The sequence below is a fragment of the Leptodactylus fuscus genome, chromosome 7 (genome assembly GCF_031893055.1).
Source record: "Leptodactylus fuscus isolate aLepFus1 chromosome 7, aLepFus1.hap2, whole genome shotgun sequence".
Classification (NCBI taxonomy): domain Eukaryota; kingdom Metazoa; phylum Chordata; class Amphibia; order Anura; family Leptodactylidae; genus Leptodactylus; species Leptodactylus fuscus.
In genome coordinates this window covers 141,811,715-141,835,572 of record NC_134271.1, presented here as the reverse complement: position 1 = coordinate 141,835,572, position 23,858 = coordinate 141,811,715, and the positions used below count along the sequence as shown (strand labels likewise).

Genomic DNA, 23,858 nt, shown 5'->3' with positions numbered 1-23,858 from the left:
CAGCTCTGGAGTATAATACAGGATGTAACACAGGATCAGTAATGTAATGTATGTACACAGTGACTGTACTAGCAGAATAGTGAGCGCAGCTCTGGAGTATAATACAGGATAAGTAATGTAATGTATGTACACAGTGACTGTACCAGTAGAATAGTGAGCGCAGCTCTGGAGTATAATACAGGATGTAACTCAGGATCAGTACAGGATAAGTAATATATTGTATGTAAACAATGACTGTACCAGCAGAATAGTGAGTGCAGCTCTGGAGTATAATACAGGATAAATAATGTAATGTATGTACACAGTGACTGTACCAGCAGAATAGTGAGGGCAGCTCTGGAGTATAATACAGGATAAGTAATGTAATGTATGTACACAGTGACTGTACCAGCAGAATAGTGAGCGCAGCTCTGGAGTATAATACAGGATAAGTAATGTAATGTATGTACACAGTGACTGTACCGGCAGAATAGTGAGCGCAGCTCTGGAGTATAATACAGGATAAGTAATGTAATGTATGTAAACAGTGACTGTACCAGCAGAATAGTGAGTGCAGCTCTGGAGTATAATACAGGATAAATAATGTAATGTATGTACACAGTGACTGTACCAGCAGAATAGTGAGCGCAGCTCTGGAGTATAATACAGGATAAGTAATGTAATGTATGTACACAGTGACTGTACCAGCAGGATAGTGAGTGCAGCTCTGGAGTATAATACAGGATAAGTAATGTAATGTATGTACACAGTGACTGCACCAGCAGAATAGTGAGCGCAGCTCTGGAGTATAATACAGGATAAGTAATGTAATGTATGTAAACAGTGACTGTACCAGCAGAATAGTGAGTACAGCTCTGGAGCATAATACAGGATAAGTAATGTAATGTATGTACACAGTGACTGTACCAGCAGAATAGTGAGTGCAGCTCTGGAGCATAATACAGGATAAGTAATGTAATGTATGTACACAGTGACTGTACCAGCAGAATAGTGAGGACAGCTCTGGAGTATAATACAGGATAAGTAATGTAATGTATGTAAACAGTGACTGTACCAGCAGAATAGTGAGCGCAGCTCTGGAGTATAATACAGGATGTAACTCAGGATAAGTACAGGATAAGTAAAGACAGCAGAACGTAGCGGACCTGAAAGGGTAGTGGAGTGGAGCACATGACTAGAAATGGGATGAGAGCTAGTAGGTCAAGTTTAGGTGAAAAGGTGAAGTCAGGGACACAGGGGCGGGTTAGCTAAGAGTTATTTGGTAAATAGGGGCTGCTAGTGAGGGGCTCATTCCAGCAAGGAGAATCAAGGTGGAAAGTTGTGCCTTACCATGGATCTAGACGCGCTGCTCCGTGAGATTCGCCAGACTGCTCTACACCGGGGCACTGGCTGGCTCCAGGAGCGCTTCTTAGGGGCCTCTCCAGTGGTCGCTTCTCCTGCCCCTGGAGGGGATCTTCGGCCGCCCAGACGGCGTGCACGTCCTCCAGAACGGCTCAGCCCTGAGCTGTCCCCGCAGCCCAGGCGACGCAGAAGGAGCCCCGCTAGGGACCCTCCGGCGCTGTCTCCCGGTCGGCAGTCTCGTTCGGCAGGGGGCAGTGCTAGGAGGAATCCTGCCATGCGGCCTGGGCGTGCGGCTCCGGGGGGATCCCGGCGCGTGTCCCCTTCCCCCCGGCGACGGGATTCAGTGAGTGCTGCTGCGGCCTCCCCCTCTGCTGATGCTCCGAGCAGGGGGAGGGCTAGAACTGTGCGGAGGTCCGGCGGTGCTCCGGAGCCTCTATCTCCTTCCCCGACGTCCATCCCGGCTTCCCAGGAGGGGGGCCGGGCTTCAGGCCTGGTGCACGGAGCTGCGGCCTCACCGGAAGTGCTGGGGCGTCGGCCATCTTTGGATTTCCAGGTGGAGGCTGGCAGCAGGGCGGGCGCTGGTCTGGATAGCCCCGCCCCTTCCGACGACGAGTTTCCGGCTTCCGGGGAGGGGGCGGAGCCTCTGGACACACCCCCTCCGACGCAGCCTAGGCAACAAGGAACGCCCGGAGAGCGGGCTGGCTGCAGGAGCAGCCCGGCGGGGAATTCTTCTGTTTTGGGCCCTGCGGGCGGCGCTTCACTGGCCTGCCATCCTGGCACTGCTGCAGCATCATCGCTTACAGGAGGAGGACTATCTACAGGAGGGACGGCTGCCGAGGCTCTTCTCCCCGTTGGGGCTGGTGAGTGGAACGTCACCCCTTCTGCACCTGGGGGGGGGGTGGGGGCAGGGGATCCTTTTGGCTTGCTGTCTGGTTTTCAGGGTGTCCTTCAGGGTTTTCAACAGCTTCTGGGTGCCGGGGGGGGGTTTGGCGGGGGGTCTCCCATTAGTGTTTGGGGGGCGGCGGGTCAGGTTGCGGCCCAGGGTGCTTCGGCGGTGGCGAGTCGGGGCGGGGGTCCTTTGGGGGGGGTGGGTTCCTCTCCTCCGGTCCCTGTGGTCGACGATACTGGTAGTGGGCTTGCTGCGGGGTACCTGGGTGCGTCCCCGGGCGCGGTAGTGGGGGGGGCTCATACTGGTGAGGTGGTGCCTAGCGCGGAGGTGGCTAAGGTTAGAGATGAGGTTCGCATGGCGGACTCAGCGAAAGGGGAAGTCTATGTGTGCTTCGAGGGGCCGTTGGGGGTTCATCTGAAGCCAGAAGTGAGGGAAAGGATATGGAAGGGGGAGTATGTGGAGATCTTCTCCCTCCTCCCCCTTGAAAAGTTTAATCTGGATAGGGTTAAACCCGATGAGTGCAAGAAAGAGGAGGAGGAACGGCGCCGTTATAGGCTCATTCCTCGTACTTTCTCTAACTGGCTCCAGGCCTTCTGCATCTTGGCCAGTGTGGTTGGGGAGCGGGCGCCGGAGGATTGTTCGGCTTTGTTTTGTTACCTCGATTCCATCGGCGATGCGTACCGGGTCTACGGGGGTAATGCGTGGCTCAGGTATGACGAGCACTTCCGTCAGCGGAAGGCGGTGCGGCCTTCCTTGCGATGGGACCACAAGGACATCAGCTCCTGGATGAAGCTGATGGCGGCCACTAAAGGGGGTGGGGGTCAGTCCTTTCGGGAAGGGGCCGGCGGATCTGGGTCATCGTCGGGTCGGTCGGCAGGCGGCGGTAGGGGGTGCTGTTGGCAGTACAATGAGGGGCAGTGTAAATTTGGAAACGACTGTCGCTTCAAACACGAGTGCTCGGGCTGTGGGGGTGCTCACCCCCTCACTCGATGCTTCAAGAAGGGTAAAGGTAAGGGAGGGGATACTGACAACAAGAGGGGCGACGCCGGTGAGGGTGGAAAGGATGGCGGAGTCTCTCGGGCGATATCCAAGTAGGGCGGCGGCCGCGCGGTTGTTTAAAGGTTTTTCGGAGGGGTTTCGCATTCCTTGTTCTAATTTGGGGGGAGGGGGGGAGCCTAGGAATTTGGCGTCGGCTCTGGCTCACCCTGAGGTGGTGTCGGCAAAATTGGCGAAAGAGGTGGAATTGGGTCGTATGGCAGGGCCGTTTGTTCGTCCTCCTCTGGATTTCCTTCGGGTCTCACCCTTGGGAGTGGTTCCCAAGAAGGAGGCTAATAAATTCCGCCTCATTCATCATTTGTCCCATCCTGAAGGGGGGTCGGTAAACGATGGGATCGATCCGGCTTTGTGTGCGGTGTCTTATGCGTCCTTCGATGCGGCCTTGGCTTGGGTGCGGCGATATGGCCGGGGGACGCTGCTTGCTAAGACTGACATAGAGGCGGCCTTCCGTCTTTTACCGGTGCATCCTGATAGCTTCCACCTTCTCGGGTGCAAATGGCAGGACGGCTATTTTGTGGATAAATGTTTGCCTATGGGGTGCTCGATCTCCTGCGCTTATTTCGAGGAGTTCAGCACCTTTTTAGAGTGGGTAGTGCGTCATCGAGTTCAAGTGGACTCGGTCTTGCACTACCTTGATGACTTCCTGTTCATTGGCCCTCCGGGTACGTGGGTGTGTTCTCTGCTGTTGCAGATGATGGTGGACGTTTGTGGGGAATTTGGCGTTCCTCTGGCACCGGAGAAGACTGAAGGGCCGGCTACTGTGATTAAGTTCTTGGGCATTGTTATCGACACTGTGCGGCTGGAGTGCCGTTTGCCGGAGGACAAATTGCTCGAGTTGCGGGAGCTGGTGGGTCGGGCAGTGCGATTGAGGAAAGTTAGGTTGCGAGAATTGCAGTCCCTGTTGGGGCGTCTTAATTTTGCTTGTCGCATTATGCCTATGGGCAGGGTGTTTTGCCGGCGCCTGGCCAGGGCCACGGCGGGCGTTCGGCGTCCTTTTCATTTTGTTCGGTTGGGGTCTGAATTGCGGGAGGATCTGTTGGTTTGGGAGGGTTTTTTGTCCAAATATAACGGTCACTCGCTGTTGCAGGGGGCTCTGGTTTCCAATGTTGACCTGGAACTGTTTACAGACGCTTCCGGGGCGCATGGGTTTGGGGCTTACTTTCAGGGACAGTGGTGTGTGGGGGAGTGGCCTCAGGCTTGGAGAGTGAATGGTTGGGTGCGGAATTTGGCATTGTTGGAACTTTTTCCAATCGTGGTGGCGACGGTTATTTGGGGAGACCGGTTGCGGGACCGCAGGGTCCGCTTCCTCTGTGACAATCTGGGCGTGGTCCAAGCCATTAACTCACAGTCCGCTAACTCGCCGCCAGTTGTTCGGTTGCTGCGTCGTTTGGTGTTGCGGGGGCTTGAGCTTAATTCGCATTTTGTTGCTGTGCATTTGCCGGGTTCTATTAATGTGATCGCTGACTCCATCTCTCGTTTTCAGTGGGACAGATTTCGGGAGGTGGCGCCGGAGGCGGACGCAGAAGCGATACCTTGCCCAGAGGAGTTATGGTCGCTGGTCTAAGTATGGCGTTGTCTCTGGTGGGGCGGTCTGTAGGGGACTCTACCTGGTCTGGGTATGCTCGGGTTTGGTCGGATTGGGAGGTGTTGTTGGGGGAGCTGCATGGGGCGCAGATGCCGGAAGACTTGGAGGCCTCCGTTTTGGTTTTCGTGGGTTCGGCTTTCAGTTCCGGGGTCTCTCCGTCGGGGTTGTCCCGGAGTTTGTCAGCTTTAGCATTTTGGTTTAAATTTAAGGGTCTTCGGGATTTTACGAAATGTTTCTTAGTGCGCCAGGCGGTTAAGGGTTTCCGCCGGGGTTCAGTTGTTAGAGATCGTCGGCGTCCGTTGTCTTTTGAGATCGTTCGCGACTTAGTGGGGATTTTGGGGCGGGTTTGTGTGTCGGAGTATGAGGTGTGCTTGTTTAGCTTGGCCTTTTCGTTGGCATTTTTTGGGGCCTTCCGTATTTCAGAGTTGGTCTCCCGTAGCCGGGCCTGCCCGGGTGGTTTGTTGTTGGGCGATTGTCGGGTTTCTGGGGGGGTTTTGGTGTGCCGTATCCGGCGCTCCAAGACGGATCAGGAAGGCAGGGGTTTAGTCGTGCGCTTGCAGCGCCTGCCGGGGTCGGTGGTCTGCCCTGTGGGGTGTTTTGAGGCTTTCTTGTGTCTGCGCCCGACTGGAGGTCTGCCATTATTGGTGCACAGGGACTTGTCCTGCTTGTCGAGGTTCCAGTTTGTTCAGGTGTTGCGGAAAGGTTTGTCGGTTTTGGGGTTGGTACCGGGTGATTTTAGTTCACATTCCTTTCGGATAGGGGCCGCCACTGAGGCGTCCCGGTGGGGTTTGCCGGCGGAGGTGATCAGGCGTATCGGGCGGTGGGAGTCTGATCGTTTCCGTTCGTATGTGAGGCCGCATTTGCTGTGAGTGGTTGAGGGGTGCTTTTTCTGGTCGGGGGGTTTGAGGGGTATGTTCTGCTTATTTTTTGTTATTGTGTTTCAGGGTCGTCCGTGTGCTTGGTCTGGATTGCTGGCCACTCATATGTCCATTGGGGTGGAGTTCGCGCTGATGCTCGGCCGTCCGGGCGACATTTGGGCTTCGACAGGTCGGCGGTGCAGGTCAAGTGGATCGGGGTTAGGGGCTTGCTGTGGTTCCGGCTGTTAGGTGAGCTCCAGTATTTCGTGGACATGGATAGAGCCCCCGATGTGTTAGTCATCCATGCAGGGGGGAATGATCTGGGATTGCGTGCGGCCCGGGAAGTCACTCGGGATATTAAGTTGGACTTGTTACGTTTGTGGGCGACTTTTCCTGGGCTGATAGTGGTGTGGTCAGACATTGTGGCTCGGCTGTCCTGGCGGCACGCTCGCTCGGCAGCGGGCATCAACAGGGCTCGGATTAAGCTTAACAAGATGGTAGGCAGGTTCGTGGCTCGAAATGGCGGTTTAGTGGTTCGACATCGAGAGTTGGAGGTGGCGTCTCCGGATCTTTTTAGGCCTGATGGGGTGCATCTCAATGCCATCGGCTTGGACATATGGTTGCTTGGCATCCAGGATGGCATTGAGAGAGCTCTGCGTTTGTGGGGAGACGCGCGGGAGTAAGGAGTCACCCCCGCCCGTCATGGCGTGGTCAGGAGGGGTCTTTGTAGGCTAAACGGGGGTAGAGGACAAGAGGGGGTTAACTCCACCCACTTGTCAGTCTGGAGGTTGTTTGGTGAAACTTAATGGTTGAAGTCCTGAGGCAGGGTACCCAGGACGGTTACACTCCGGTGTGGGTGCCCTTGGGCTAGGTGTGCACGGCCAGGGGTAATAGCCGGAGTCTTGCTATTCTAAGGTGGGGTAAATAGGCCCTTCAGAGACCCCTCCTTATGTCAGGGTAGAATTGATTGTGGGGGGAGGATGATGTATAATGTCATTGTTATTCTTGGTTTTGTTTAAGGACATTTTGTTAAGATGGTGTTTAATAAAATTGGCCGCTGTGGCCTTAACTTCCAGCCAATTTGTCAGTGTGTTATTGGGGAGACACAAGAACGGGGGATTGGAAGTAGGCACAGCTCAGACTAGACCATTTTATCAGTCAAGACAGCAGAACGTAGCGGACCTGAAAGGGTAGTGGAGTGGAGCACATGACTAGAAATGGGATGAGAGCTAGTAGGTCAAGTTTAGGTGAAAAGGTGAAGTCAGGGACACAGGGGCGGGTTAGCTAAGAGTTATTTGGTAAATAGGGGCTGCTAGTGAGGGGCTCATTCCAGCAAGGAGAATCAAGGTGGAAAGTTGTCCCGCCCGCCCTCCCTAAATTTTACTTGTCACGGCGGCGTGGTCAGGAGGGGTCTTTGTAGGCTAAACGGGGGTAGAGGACAAGAGGGGGTTAACTCCACCCACTTGTCAGTCTGGAGGTTGTTTGGTGAAACTTAATGGTTGAAGTCCTGAGGCAGGGTACCCAGGACGGTTACACTCCGGTGTGGGTGCCCTTGGGCTAGGTGTGCACGGCCAGGGGTAATAGCCGGAGTCTTGCTATTCTAAGGTGGGGTAAATAGGCCCTTCAGAGACCCCTCCTTATGTCAGGGTAGAATTGATTGTGGGGGGAGGATGATGTATAATGTCATTGTTATTCTTGGTTTTGTTTAAGGACATTTTGTTAAGATGGTGTTTAATAAAATTGGCCGCTGTGGCCTTAACTTCCAGCCAATTTGTCAGTGTGTTATTGGGGAGACACAAGAACGGGGGATTGGAAGTAGGCACAGCTCAGACTAGACCATTTTATCAGTCAAGACAGCAGAACGTAGCGGACCTGAAAGGGTAGTGGAGTGGAGCACATGACTAGAAATGGGATGAGAGCTAGTAGGTCAAGTTTAGGTGAAAAGGTGAAGTCAGGGACACAGGGGCGGGTTAGCTAAGAGTTATTTGGTAAATAGGGGCTGCTAGTGAGGGGCTCATTCCAGCAAGGAGAATCAAGGTGGAAAGTTGTCCCGCCCGCCCTCCCTAAATTTTACTTGTCACGGCGGCGTGGTCAGGAGGGGTCTTTGTAGGCTAAACGGGGGTAGAGGACAAGAGGGGGTTAACTCCACCCACTTGTCAGTCTGGAGGTTGTTTGGTGAAACTTAATGGTTGAAGTCCTGAGGCAGGGTACCCAGGACGGTTACACTCCGGTGTGGGTGCCCTTGGGCTAGGTGTGCACGGCCAGGGGTAATAGCCGGAGTCTTGCTATTCTAAGGTGGGGTAAATAGGCCCTTCAGAGACCCCTCCTTATGTCAGGGTAGAATTGATTGTGGGGGGAGGATGATGTATAATGTCATTGTTATTCTTGGTTTTGTTTAAGGACATTTTGTTAAGATGGTGTTTAATAAAATTGGCCGCTGTGGCCTTAACTTCCAGCCAATTTGTCAGTGTGTTATTGGGGAGACACAAGAACGGGGGATTGGAAGTAGGCACAGCTCAGACTAGACCATTTTATCAGTCATGTAATGTATGTACACAGTGACTGCACCAGCAGAATAGTGAGGGCAGCTCTGGAGTATAATACAGGATGTAACTAGGTATCAATACTTTTAATGAAGATTAATTCCATTTTATGTAAAGTGAACATTCCCTTTAAGCTTGATAAAGATGAGTTAGCAATTATTATTCAGCTATAACAGACTGTATTACTTATAACTGGGGTGTCTGCTTTCACATTTGACCCCTAATATTATATATAGCCACAAGGAAAGTCCATCCCATGTCTTGGTAGATATCTATTACAATCAGCAGACAATACAATAGTTAATAGTGCAGGCGGACAGTGTCCAAAAAACCAGTACATTTGTGGTCAGTTTGTGCCTGGGGATCTGTAACCCGATACGATATTCTCTAAAGTGGACAATTCCTCTAATTTTTCTCTTATTAACTGTCCACATGACAGCCCAAGGCCATCCCCATAGACTCTTCCAATCCAGTCTACGTGTATACGTTAGCAGTTCTGTCCTATAGTATACAGCATGTATATCTATATTTATAGCCGCTATAGATGGCAATCTCTACACTGTCTGATAGCATTCAGATGGGGGAAATGTCCGACCATCTGCCAAAAGGCGTGGAGCGTGTAGGAGTAGATGGAGCGGTCCCTGAAGTCTCACTTAACATTACAATCTGGTTTTCATTGGGACGGATCCCTTGTTTGCAGGAGTGCTGACTGCACGGGGTACTGCGCCAGGGTCCTGTATGTTCTGTGCTAGGGATATAGACCCACATACACAGCTGCTCACCTGTACAGGGGCATAGCTATAGGGGGAGCAGACGTAGCAATCACTACCATTTTTAAAATCCGATTTTCGATCATTTTCCAGCCGATCCTGATCGTGAAGTATGCTCGATCGCCAATCGGAATCCGATCTTTTCTGATCCCGATCGCTCAACCCTACTTTTGACCCTTGCAGCCTGTCTTCAGCAACATCGTCACATGACTGGACAGGTCACTATCACCTACATGATCAGAACAGTCCTCTCCTGAAACACTCTGTGCTGCAGACAATCCAAACCCAGTGCTTTTAGAACTTTTCCTGGGCATCTGGTATCGCCGGCTCATTGACGTATGGTGTTATGATGTCACATGATGTATAGTACGGTGCTATTAGTCCCGGGGTAGACGTTATTACACTGATGGCGGTTTATCTTGGCTTCTCTCCAGAATTACGAGAAAGATGCTGTAAAATTAGAGCGAGAAAATCCCTGGGAGAGCGGGCACATGTCTCCTGTTATAGATGGGATCCCATGGAAATACACAGATCACCCTGCGGTGCCGGATGACTACACATACATATACAGTGTATTGTCTGATTCCGCAGAGTTGTCAGGAGGTCAAAGGCCATTGGATAGGGTCTCTGCTGGACTGTTGGGGGGGAAGCAGTTAGCAGTGAATGTTGGTACTGTCTTTTCAGACCCCAGAGTATAATAATCGGAGACCGAGAGGGGGATACAAACATAAACACTGTTACTTACCTATCCCTGCACTCCCCGCTGTCGTCTATCTTCAATGACATCAGGGACGTCATGTGACCGGGGGCCTGCGTCGCGACGCATAAGGTCATGTGATGTCTGTGACGTCACACAAGTAGGCCCCGAAGCCTTCACGGAACGTGGAGAGGTAAGTAACACTGTTTGTTATGTTCCCTTACCTCTCCCGGGCCTCCAATCATTATACTCGGGGGTCTGAAAAGACCCCTCAGTATAATAATGATGTTTGCTGGGCCCGCCCCTGCCAGGATCGGTAAGTAAGTAGAGCCCGTTACCATCTGGAGTAACTCCAGTCGGTAACAGCCTATTAAAAAAGACGCAGCGGTAGCGGCTGTCGTCAGGCTCCTAATGTCCCGGGCCCTGTGGCAGCTGCCTCCGCTGCTTCCACGGTAGTTACGCCACTGATTGGATTAGATTTATTATAATTTTTCACAAGTTTTTTGGCATGAAATATGTGCAAGCCTTGGGTTTGCTACTTTTTTTAAAGGCCATTTGCGATATAAAAACTGGTGTAATTGCGCGGCACACGCCACTGTCCCAAAATATGGGCATGATGGAGTCGGTGATAATGTCTCATAATGTGAACATGATGGGGTCGGTGATAATGTCTCATAATGTGAACATGATGGGGTCGGTGATAATGTCTCATAATGTGAACATGATGGGGTCGGTGATAATGTCCCATAATATGGGCATGATGGGGTGGGTGTCATGATCCCACCACATTTATTATGTCATGACCCCACCAGACTCCAGGTGCATGGCCCATGTATGAAGAGGTGTGCCCACTGGCACAGGGGATAACACTGGGCTCGAAAATTCCCCTCATTGGCTCAGCAGTCTTAGGTACATCAGCTCTTCAGATGGTATCCCATATTGTATGATAGGCTTAGATACACCAGTCTCTGTAGATTATTTAATAATGAACCCAATATTAAAGTAATAATAATTTTAATATTAATTTAATAATAAATATATAATTTAAAAATAAATATAATAATGCTAATAAATATAATACTAGGAGTGTCACGCTATGCCCGTCGTGTCCGGTTGTTTAGTGTTTTCCGGCTCATCAGATTAGTTGGCACATTTCTAGGGTCGCGTACATAGTTTGTAGATATGATCAGGCCTCCCTGCTGTTTGTGAGCGGCATTCCTGTGTACTGGCAGGAAATTTTAATCTTCATAATAAAAGCAGGAAATTGTCTGACTGGTTATTGGGGGGAGGGTGTAGAAAGTCCTGGGCTCTGAGATGCGGGAAGGAAAAGGAAGCCATCAGGTGGTACTACACGCGGCGCTGCTTAATGACCGGAAGAGGAGAATGGCAGCAGCTACGCCATACGTGATAAGTAGGACAAGGTGGACTGCAAGGAAGACCATTATGGTAGCAGTCATGTATCAGGGCTCACCCATAACCATTACCTCTATTGTGGACTGTCACTTTAAAGGGTATGACCATCAGTTTATACAGTATATACCGTAGGTATGGTCTTCATAGAAAAGTGGAGTCAAATATTACATTACTTATCCTGTATTATACTCCAGAGCTGCGCTCACTATTCTGCTGGTACAGTCACTGTGTACATACATTACATTACTTATCCTGTATTATACTCCAGAGCTGCACTCACTATTCTGCTGGTACAGTCACTGTGTACATACATTACATTACTTATCCTGTACTGATCCTGAGTTACATTCTGTATTATACTCCAGAGCTGCGCTCACTATTCTGCTGGTACAGTCACTGTGTACATACATTACATTACTTATCCTGTATTATCCCCCAGAGCTGCCCTCACTATTCTGCTGGTACAGTCACTGTGTACATACATTACATTACTTATCCTGTACTGATCCTGAGTTACATCCTGTATTATATTCCAGAGCTGCACTCACTATTCTGCTGGTACAGTCACTGTGTACATACATTACATTACTTATCCTGTATTATCCCCCAGAGCTGCACTCACTATTCTGCTGGTGCAGTCACTGTGTACATACATTACATTACTTATCCTGTATTATACTCCAGAGCTGCGCTCACTATTCTGCTGGTACAGTCACTGTGTACATACATTATATTACTTATACTGTATTATACTCCAGAGCTGCGCTCACTATTCTGCTGGTGCAGTCACTGTGTACATACATTACATTACTTATCCTGTATTATACTCCAGAGCTGTGCTCACTATTCTGCTGGTGCAGTCACTGTGTACATACATTACATTACTTATCTTTTATTATACTCCAGAGCTGCGCTCACTATTCTGCTGGTGCAGTCACTGTGTACATACATTACATTACTTATCCTGTATTATACTCCAGAGCTGCGCTCACTATTCTGCTGGTGCAGTCACTGTGTACATACATTACATTACTTATCTTTTATTATACTCCAGAGCTGCGCTCACTATTCTGCTGGTACAGTCACTGTGTACATACATTACATTACTTATCCTGTACTGATCCTGAGTTACATCCTGTATTATACTCCAGAGCTGCACTCACTATTCTGCTGGTACAGTCACTGTGTACATACATTACATTACTTATCCTGTATTATCCCCCAGAGCTGCGCTCACTATTCTGCTGGTACAGTCACTGTGTACATACATTACATTACTTATCCTGTACTGATCCTGAGTTACATCCTGTATTATACTCCAGAGCTGCGCTCACTATTCTGCTGGTGCAGTCACTGTGTACATACATTACATTACTTATCCTGTATTATACTCCAGAGCTGCGTTCACTATTCTGCTGGTGCAGTCACTGTGTACATACATTACATTACTTATCTTTTATTATACTCCAGAGCTGCGCTCACTATTCTGCTGGTACAGTCACTGTGTACATACATTACATTACTTATCCTGAGTTACATCCTGTATTATACTCCAGAGCTGCACTCACTATTCTGCTGGTGCAGTCACTGTGTACATACATTACATTACTTATCCTGTATTATACTCCAGAGCTGCACTCACTATTCTGCTGGTACAGTCACTGTGTATATATATTACATTTCTTATTCTGTATTATACTCAAAAGATGCGCTCACTATTCTGCTGGTACAGTCACTGTGTACATACATTACATTACTTATCCTGTATTATCCCCCAGAGCTGCGCTCACTATTCTGCTGGTATAGTCACTGTGTACATACATTACATTACTTATCCTGTATTATACTCCAGAGCTGCACTCACTATTCTGCTGGTACAGTCACTGTGTACATACATTACATTACTTATCCTGTATTATACTCCAGAGCTGCACTCACTATTCTGCTGGTACAGTCACTGTGTACATACATTACATTACTTATCCTGTACTGATCCTGAGTTACATTCTGTATCATACTCCAGAGCTGCGCTCACTATTCTGCTGGTACAGTCACTGTGTACATACATTACATTACTTATCCTGTACTGATCCTGAGTTACATCCTGTATTATACTCCAGAGCTGCACTCACTATTCTGCTGGTACAGTCACTGTGTACATACATTACATTACTTATCCTGTATTATCCCCCAGAGCTGCGCTCACTATTCTGCTGGTACAGTCACTGTGTACATACATTACATTACTTATCCTGTACTGATCCTGAGTTACATCCTGTATTATACTCCAGAGCTGCGCTCACTATTCTGCTGGTGCAGTCACTGTGTACATACATTACATTACTTATCCTGTATTATACTCCAGAGCTGCGCTCACTATTCTGCTGGTGCAGTCACTGTGTACATACATTACATTACTTATCTTTTATTATACTCCAGAGCTGCGCTCACTATTCTGCTGGTTCAGTCACTGTGTACATACATTACATTACTTATCCTGTACTGATCCTGAGTTACATCCTGTATTATACTCCAGAGCTGCGCTCACTATTCTGCTGGTGCAGTCACTGTGTACATACATTACATTACTTATCCTGTATTATAATCCAGAGCTGCGCTCACTATTCTGCTGTTGCAGTCACTGTGTACATACATTACATTACTTATCCTGTATTATACTCCAGAGCTGCACTCACTATTCTGCTGGTGCAGTCACTGTGTACATACATTACATTACTTATCCTGTATTGTTCTCCAGAGCTGCGCTCACTATTCTGCTGGTACAGTCACTGTGTACATACATTACATTACTTATCCTGTATTATACTCCAGAGCTGCGCTCACTATTCTGCTGGTGCAGTCACTGTGTACATACATTACATTACTTATCCTGTATTATACTCCAGAGCTGCGCTCACTATTCTGCAGGTACAGTCACTGTGTACATGCATTACATTACTTATCCTGTATTATACTCCAGAGCTGCGCTCACTATTCTGCTGGTACAGTCACTGTGTACATACATTACATTACTTATCCTGTATTATACTCCAGAGCTGCGCTCACTATTCTGCTGGTGCAGTCACTTTGTACATACATTACATTACTTATCCTGTATTATACCCCAGAGCTGCGCTCACTATTCTGCTGGTACAGTCACTGTGTACATACATTACATTACTTATCCTGTATTATACTCCAGAGCTGCGCTCACTATTCTGCTGGTGCAGTCACTGTGTACATACATTACATTACTTATCCTGTATTATACTCCAGAGCTGCGCTCACTATTCTGCTGGTACAGTCACTGTGTACATACATTACATTACTTATCCTGTATTATATTCCAGAGCTGGGCTCACTATTCTGCTGGTACAGTCACTGTGTATATATATTACATTACTTATCCTGTATTATACTCCAGAGCTGCGCTCACTATTCTGCTGGTACAGTCACTGTGTACATACATTACATTACTTATCCTGTATTATACTCCAGAGCTGGGCTCACTATTCTGCTGGTACAGTCACTGTGTATATACATTACATTACTTATCCTGTATTATACTCCAGAGCTGCGCTCACTATTCTGCTGGTACAGTCACTGTGTATATACATTACATTACTTATCCTGTATTATACTCCAGAGCTGCGCTCACTATTCTGCTGGTACAGTCACTGTGTATATACATTACATTACTTATCCTGTATTATACTCCAGAGCTGCGCTCACTATTCTGCTGGTACAGTCACTGTGTATATACATTACATTACTTATCCTGTATTATACTCCAGAGCTGCACTCACTATTCTGCTGGTGCAGTCACTGTGTACATACATTACATTACTTATCCTGTATTATACTCCAGAGCTGCGCTCACTATTCTGCTGGTGCAGTCACTGTGTACATACATTACATTTCTTATCCTGTATTATACTCCAGAGCTGCGTTCACTATTCTGCTGGTGCAGTCACTGTGTACATACATTACATTACTTATCTTTTATTATACTCCAGAGCTGCGCTCACTATTCTGCTGGTACAGTCACTGTGTACATACATTACATTACTTATCCTGAGTTACATCCTGTATTATACTCCAGAGCTGCACTCACTATTCTGCTGGTGCAGTCACTGTGTACATACATTACATTACTTATCCTGTATTATACTCCAGAGCTGCACTCACTATTCTGCTGGTACAGTCACTGTGTATATATATTAAATTTCTTATTCTGTATTATACTCAAAAGATGCGCTCACTATTCTGCTGGTACAGTCACTGTGTACATACATTACATATCCTGTATTATACTCCAGAGCTGCACTCACTATTCTGCTGGTGCAGTCACTGTGTATATACATTACATTACTTATCCTGTATTATACCCCAGAGCTGCGCTCACTATTCTGCTGGTACAGTCACTGTGTACATACATTACAGTACTTATCCTGTATTATCCCCCAGAGCTGCGCTCACTATTCTGCTGGTATAGTCACTGTGTACATACATTACATTACTTATCCTGTATTATACTCCAGAGCTGCACTCACTATTCTGCTGGTACAGTCACTGTGTACATACATTACATTACTTATCCTGTATTATACTCCAGAGCTGCACTCACTATTCTGCTGGTACAGTCACTGTGTACATACATTACATTACTTATCCTGTACTGATCCTGAGTTACATTCTGTATTATACTCCAGAGCTGCGCTCACTATTCTGCTGGTACAGTCACTGTGTACATACATTACATTACTTATCCTGTACTGATCCTGAGTTACATCCTGTATTATACTCCAGAGCTGCACTCACTATTCTGCTGGTACAGTCACTGTGTACATACATTACATTACTTATCCTGTATTATCCCCCAGAGCTGCGCTCACTATTCTGCTGGTACAGTCACTGTGTACATACATTACATTACTTATCCTGTACTGATCCTGAGTTACATCCTGTATTATACTCCAGAGCTGCGCTCACTATTCTGCTGGTGCAGTCACTGTGTACATACATTACATTACTTATCCTGTATTATACTCCAGAGCTGCGCTCACTATTCTGCTGGTGCAGTCACTGTGTACATACATTACATTACTTATCTTTTATTATACTCCAGAGCTGCGCTCACTATTCTGCTGGTTCAGTCACTGTGTACATACATTACATTACTTATCCTGTACTGATCCTGAGTTACATCCTGTATTATACTCCAGAGCTGCGCTCACTATTCTGCTGGTGCAGTCACTGTGTACATACATTACATTACTTATCCTGTATTATAATCCAGAGCTGCGCTCACTATTCTGCTGTTGCAGTCACTGTGTACATACATTACATTACTTATCCTGTATTATACTCCAGAGCTGCACTCACTATTCTGCTGGTGCAGTCACTGTGTACATACATTACATTACTTATCCTGTATTGTTCTCCAGAGCTGCGCTCACTATTCTGCTGGTACAGTCACTGTGTACATACATTACATTACTTATCCTGTATTATACTCCAGAGCTGCGCTCACTATTCTGCTGGTGCAGTCACTGTGTACATACATTACATTACTTATCCTGTATTATACTCCAGAGCTGCGCTCACTATTCTGCAGGTACAGTCACTGTGTACATGCATTACATTACTTATCCTGTATTATACTCCAGAGCTGCGCTCACTATTCTGCTGGTACAGTCACTGTGTACATACATTACATTACTTATCCTGTATTATACTCCAGAGCTGCGCTCACTATTCTGCTGGTGCAGTCACTTTGTACATACATTACATTACTTATCCTGTATTATACCCCAGAGCTGCGCTCACTATTCTGCTGGTACAGTCACTGTGTACATACATTACATTACTTATCCTGTATTATACTCCAGAGCTGCGCTCACTATTCTGCTGGTGCAGTCACTGTGTACATACATTACATTACTTATCCTGTATTATACTCCAGAGCTGCGCTCACTATTCTGCTGGTACAGTCACTGTGTACATACATTACATTACTTATCCTGTATTATATTCCAGAGCTGGGCTCACTATTCTGCTGGTACAGTCACTGTGTATATATATTACATTACTTATCCTGTATTATACTCCAGAGCTGCGCTCACTATTCTGCTGTACAGTCACTGTGTACATACATTACATTACTTATCCTGTATTATACTCCAGAGCTGCGCTCACTATTCTGCTGGTACAGTCACTGTGTACATACATTACATTACTTATCCTGTATTATATTCCAGAGCTGGGCTCACTATTCTGCTGGTACAGTCACTGTGTATATATATTACATTACTTATCCTGTATTATACTCCAGAGCTGCGCTCACTATTCTGCTGGTACAGTCACTGTGTACATACATTACATTACTTATCCTGTATTATACTCCAGAGCTGGGCTCACTATTCTGCTGGTACAGTCACTGTGTATATACATTACATTACTTATCCTGTATTATACTCCAGAGCTGCGCTCACTATTCTGCTGGTACAGTCACTGTGTATATACATTACATTACTTATCCTGTATTATACTCCAGAGCTGCGCTCACTATTCTGCTGGTACAGTGACTGTGTACATACATTACATTACTTATCCTGTATTATACTCCAGAGCTGCGCTCACTATTCTGCAGGTACAGTCACTGTGTACATGCATTACATTACTTATCCTGTATTATACTCCAGAGCTGCGCTCACTATTCTGCTGGTACAGTCACTGTGTACATACATTACATTACTTATCCTGTATTATACTCCAGAGCTGCGCTCACTATTCTGCTGGTGCAGTCACTGTGTACATACATTACATTACTTATCCTGTATTATACCCCAGAGCTGCGCTCACTATTCTGCTGGTACAGTCACTGTGTACATACATTACATTACTTATCCTGTATTATACTCCAGAGCTGCGCTCACTATTCTGCTGGTGCAGTCACTGTGTACATACATTACATTACTTATCCTGTATTATACTCCAGAGCTGCGCTCACTATTCTGCTGGTACAGTCACTGTGTACATACATTACATTACTTATCCTGTATTATACTCCAGAGCTGGGCTCACTATTCTGCTGGTACAGTCACTGTGTATATACATTACATTACTTATCCTGTATTATACTCCAGAGCTGCGCTCACTATTCTGCTGGTACAGTCACTGTGTATATACATTACATTACTTATCCTGTATTATACTCCAGAGCTGCGCTCACTATTCTGCTGGTACAGTCACTATGTACATACATTACATTACTTATCCTGTATTATACTCCAGAGCTGCACTCACTATTCTGCTGGTGCAGTCACTGTGCACATACATTACATTACTTATCCTGTATTATACTCCAGAGCTGCGCTCACTATTCTACTTATTACACCCAAGGCCCTTAATAAAAATGATATATGATATTTGGGGCCCTATGACTGACTTGAATTGGGCCCCAGGAGCTTCAGGCCTGAATTACTTGCCTCTAGTCATACATTATACACATGGTTATAGCCGTATACCATCTGTGCACTGGATGCTGATGACCCCTCTCTGTATACAGGCTGTCAGTGACCTTGTATTACAGGGGGGGGGTCTTCTTGTTATGTGAGGGTCTGTAATAGGGAACAACATGCTTAGAATTCCTCTCATGTGAGTAACAATGTCCCTGGTCTCTCCGGCCCTGACATCAGGCACTGCGGGCTACACCCAGCGCTCATTTCCTGCTGCAGATCCTCATAGGGGTTAATGTACGAGGAATTGTCCATGGTGGTGTGAAATAGTAAATCACCACACGTAGGCCGCACTCACCATAACGCCTTGTAGCCCAATCACATTGTAGCAACCAATCACATTGCAGCTTTCATTTCTCCAAAGGGGTTTAAGAGATGAGAGCCGAGCTTTGATTGGTTATTATGGGCATCAAAGACGGTCTTATATTTAGCCCATGGCTACTGGGGAACTACAACTCTCAGCATACACTGCCGACATGCAAAACATTATTAGGGTATATCTTCTATACCATCGGGGGGGCAACCAGAGACCCCGAAAAGTGAGCAATTCTCTTAGGACCCCTGTTATGTTACGCCTGACGTGAGAGCGACATTGTAAGCTCCCTATGTGTGACTTACATCGCACAAAAATGGCCTGTAAAGGGGGCACCCGAAAGGTATAGGTTTTGCCATTCAGGAGCCTGGAAAAGCTGGGTGACGACCCATAGGACGGTCACGTGTGGGGCCTTTTCTTATCTATTTTTGGCCAGGAGGAAATGATTTAGGCTACGGCTCCACAGAACGAAACGTAGCATGAACGCATTGCGTTTCGAGTTTATCTTTGCAACGTTTCTTCCCTTATTGAATCTCCGGCGTATTCTTACGGTGGAAGACTCCACCGCACGTGACCGCTGAGGCCAATCATGTCCTATGTCCTCTCCTAAGGTTCCTTATTGGTCCCAGTGGTCATGCCGGAGCAGCAGGACTGGACCACGCTGGTAGACGCCGGAGCACTGGGGAGAGGTGAGTATGTTTTTCGGAAAAACTTCTCCAACCTCATATATATAAAAAAATAAATGTTTTTCCTGGACGGCCCCTTTAATTAGGATCTCATTCAGTTTGCTGGTACTGTAAAACGCAGCATTTTTTCCCGCTGTGTTTCTACAACGTGGGGTCTTAGCCCTTAGTACTGTAAAACGTTGCGTGGGCCTGCAACTGAAAGCGTTCTTTCACCCGAAAAGGAGTTTTCATCGTGATGACCTCTCCATAGGATCTGAGGGAGTCTGACATCGAACCCCATGTGGGTCAGCTGTTTTGGTAGCCTCCTGGGGTTTGAACTTGGTGTAGTACACAGGAGCGCGTGCAGAAGCTTTCCTGTGGCATTGCAATTTTTTGGAACCACCACCTCTTATTACTTATGACTAGGAGAGCTGCTGCACACACTCCCATGTACTGCATCAGGTTCCAGCACCTGGCGGCTACCAAAACAGCTGATCTTTGTGGGGTTCGGGTGTTGGACCCCCACAGATCACATTCTAATGACCTATCCTGTGGAATGATCATCAGTAGAGATGAGCGAACAGCGTTCGATCGAATACATGTTCGATCGGATATCAGGCTGTTCGAGATGAAGTCGAACACCACGTGGCAAACTCACTAAAAATTTGATTCCCCTCCCACCTTCCCTGGCGCTTTTTTTGCACCAATAACTGCGCAGGGGAGGTGGGAGAGGAACTACAACAACGGAGGCATTGAAAAAAAATCGGCAGCAGGGTTCAGCGCACACTCAGCCCTGCTACATCTCTGATGCAGCAGAGCTGAGTGTGCAGCAGGGTTCAGCACATCTCTGATTCAGCAGAGTTGAGTGTGCAGCAGGGTTCAGCGGTTCTGTGGTGTAGCAAGTGGTTCTCTGGTGTAGCAGTGCTGGCCGTGCGCTCAGCTTGGCTGTATCTCTGGAGTAGCCGAGCTGAGCGCACGGCCAGCACTGCTACATCTCGGCATAGGAATGCATTGACCAGCGTTGATTGGCCGAATGCCATATAGAGTACAGCATTCGGCCAATCAACACTGGTTCTGCCAGAGGAGACGGAGTCTAAGATTGGTCCACAGCAGTCTCCATTCTGGTCCGATCTTAGACTCCGCCTCCTCACAGACGAGCCTCCGGCAGAACCAGCGTTGATTGGCCGAATGCTGTACTCTGTATGGCATTTGGCCAATCAACGCTGGTCAATGCATTCCTATGGGAAAAAGTCAGCTCACGCATATCGCAAGCTGACAGGGATCCCGACGTAATACAGTGACTTGGGCATGTTAGATGTCCCCAGACATGCTTCCCCTCCTGTCCCAGTTGCATTCCAGGGTGTTGGCATCATTTCCTGGGGTGTCATAGTGGACTTGGTGACCCTCCTGAGTCGAATAGTGGTTTCTCCCTAAACAAGTATTTATTCCCCATAGACTATAATGGGGTTCGATGTTGGATCGAACAGTCCAGTATTGAGCGGCTACTCGAATCGACCTTCGAACATTTCACAGTTCGCTCATCTCTAATCATCAGATTAAAAACTGCATGGGCCCAATGTAGACTGTATATGCCGCAATTTTGCTGCAGCGGAAACGTGACAGAAAAAACTGCAGTGTTTTACAGTACCCGCAACGTGGATGGGATTCTGGCTAATCCCATCCACATGTTGCAAAAAATATGCGGACATGACGCGATGTCATAAAACCATTTTTGTAAATCGCTGCTCGTTATTTATACCTACGTGATTTTTCCCGTCCCCGTTAGCGCTTTTTGGTTGCAGCCCGCTAAGTGGGGCCTTATCCTAAATCAGTAAAGCACTTGAATATTTAGGTGGATTCTATTCTAATTGTGGAATTGCCCTTTAAATAAAAATAATAATTAAAAGGACAGTTCCGATTGGTTGTCACCGCCGCGCCATTGTTTTCTGTTTTGTCCCCCATTGTGTGTAACAGAGGATGACATACAGTAAATGGTTTATCTGGTTCCCCGCAGGATTTTTGGAAGGCTGGACACACAGATGTGGCCTGTGTATTGTCTCGTGTGATAGAGCGCTATCGGCCAAGTGACCTGTTACTGTACGCGTTTCCTTTCCGTACATCTGCTCTTTATAACACTGACACAGTCTGCAGGAATTGAGGTGGAGAGGAAGAATGGGCGATACTTGAAATAATGTCAAGTTATGGTGGTCACCCAGTCCTGGAGGCAGCCATTTTTTATCTGTCCTTAAAGGGTATGTCTACTTTCATAAATTCTTACTATATACGGTAGGTCATATATGTATTATATGGCGGTATTCTACACTTCTATAGCTCTCTGCACCTCTATCCCTTTACATAAGGTTTTCTTTCTTCTCTTTACTACTTACATTGTAGACATGGTTGGAATTCCATCCGTGGCCTGCTCATCAGTTACTGCACAGTCTGAATACCCACATACGGAATGGAAACTTTCTAATTATTTATAGTTGTCTCGAAGAAAAGATCTGGGAACAGGTTCATTGCAAGAACTTATTCCTAGGAATTTGACTAGGGAAGATGTGGCATAACCCATGTGTCGATAAGGGGGGCACCACAACAACATTTCAATTTTGGGGTACATCATGAGAGGATTGTCGTCGATTTTTTTTACTCCTCGGTTGCTATAGAATAGATCAAGCTCTGTAATATAGGAGGAGCCACAACATAAGCTGAGAGTAGAAACTATGCATTTGTATGAAGCCAGGGTGACCGGGTGACAAAATATTAGGCCGTGCTTACAATGGCTGCCGTGTGATGGGTGGAAGGTCGGTATTGTCACTGGTCGACTTAAAAATGTTTGGGTTTTTTCACTGAAGTTGTGTTGAGCGATCGGGATCAGGAAAGATCGGATCCCGATAAGCGATCGAGCAAATTTCATGATCGCGATCGGCTGGAAAATGATCGAAAATCGGGTTTTGAAATCTCAAGATCGGCTCAAACCTACTGTATATATCATATACAATTAGGGTTGAGCGATCGGGATCAGGAAAGATCGGATCCCAATCGGCGATCGATGAAATTTCATGATCGGGATCGGCTGGAAAATGATCGAAAATCGGATTTTGAAATCTCAAGATCGGATCAACCCTACTGTATACATAATATACAATTAGGGTTGCGTGATCGGGAAAGATCAGATCCCGATCGGCAATCAAGCAAATTTCTCAATTGGGATCGGCTGGAAAATAATCGAAAATCGGATTTTGAAATCTCAAGATTGGCTCAACCCTACTGTATATCTCCCTATCTTATAAAAATGAATTCTTGTCTGTCTGTCTGTCTGTCTGTCCGTCTGTCTGTCTGTCTGTACTCTAATGCGAACCAAACGACTGGACCGATCTTCACCAAATTTGGTACAGAGATACTTCAGGTATCCGGGAAGGTTTAAGATGAGACTCCAACTCGCTCGGACATACCGTTGCTGAGATACAGCATTCCAAACACAGTGCCCCCCCCCCCTTAGCCAATACAAACCTGCAAGTCTTTCACTCATATTCCAACTGCAATACACACGGTCACTCCACATGCACAACCCAACACTGATATCCAAACTGAGATACACGCATCAGAGGATTAGATACACAGACCAGCACACAGAATCACATGCCAGAGGATTAGATACACGGGTCTGCACACAGTCCCACACACCAGAGGATTAAATACGCATTTCTGCACACAGTTCCACACACTGAAGGATTTGATACACGCGTCTGTACACGGTTCCACATGCCGAAGGATTAGATACAGGCGTCTACACACAGTTCCACACTCCAGAGGATTAGATACGTGCGTCTGCACACATTTGTACACGCCATAGGATTAGATACACGCGTCTGCACACAGTTCCACATTCCAGAGGATTAGATATGCGCGTCTACACATAGTTCCACACGCCAAAGGATTAGATACGCGCCTCTTCACACAATACCACACAAGGGAGGATTAGATACGTGTGTGTGCACACAGTACCACACTTTGGAGGATTAGATACATGCCTCTGCACACAGTACCACAAGCCAGAGAATTAGATACGCGTCTCAGCACACAGTATCACACGGGGGAGGATTAGATATGCACGTCTGCACACAGTACCACACGGGGGAGGATTAGATATGCGCGTCTACACACAGTACCACATGCCATAGGATTAGATATGCGCATCTGCACACA

The 23,858-nt window shown here is 47.1% G+C and overlaps 2 protein-coding genes across 2 annotated transcripts in view; both read right to left on the bottom strand.

The window, feature by feature from the left end:
* The window catches only part of PEAR1 (platelet endothelial aggregation receptor 1), a 120,071-nt gene that overhangs the window by 86,266 nt on the left and 9,947 nt on the right, over window positions 1–23,858 (bottom strand). The window lies entirely within an intron of this gene.
* The window catches only part of LOC142214600 (uncharacterized), a 43,293-nt gene continuing 28,890 nt past the window's right edge, over window positions 9,456–23,858 (bottom strand). Inside the window, exon 7 of the mRNA XM_075283542.1 lies at window positions 9,456–9,491. Within this exon, the coding sequence (XP_075139643.1) occupies window positions 9,456–9,491 (36 nt within the window). The remainder of the gene's footprint in view (window positions 9,492–23,858) is intronic.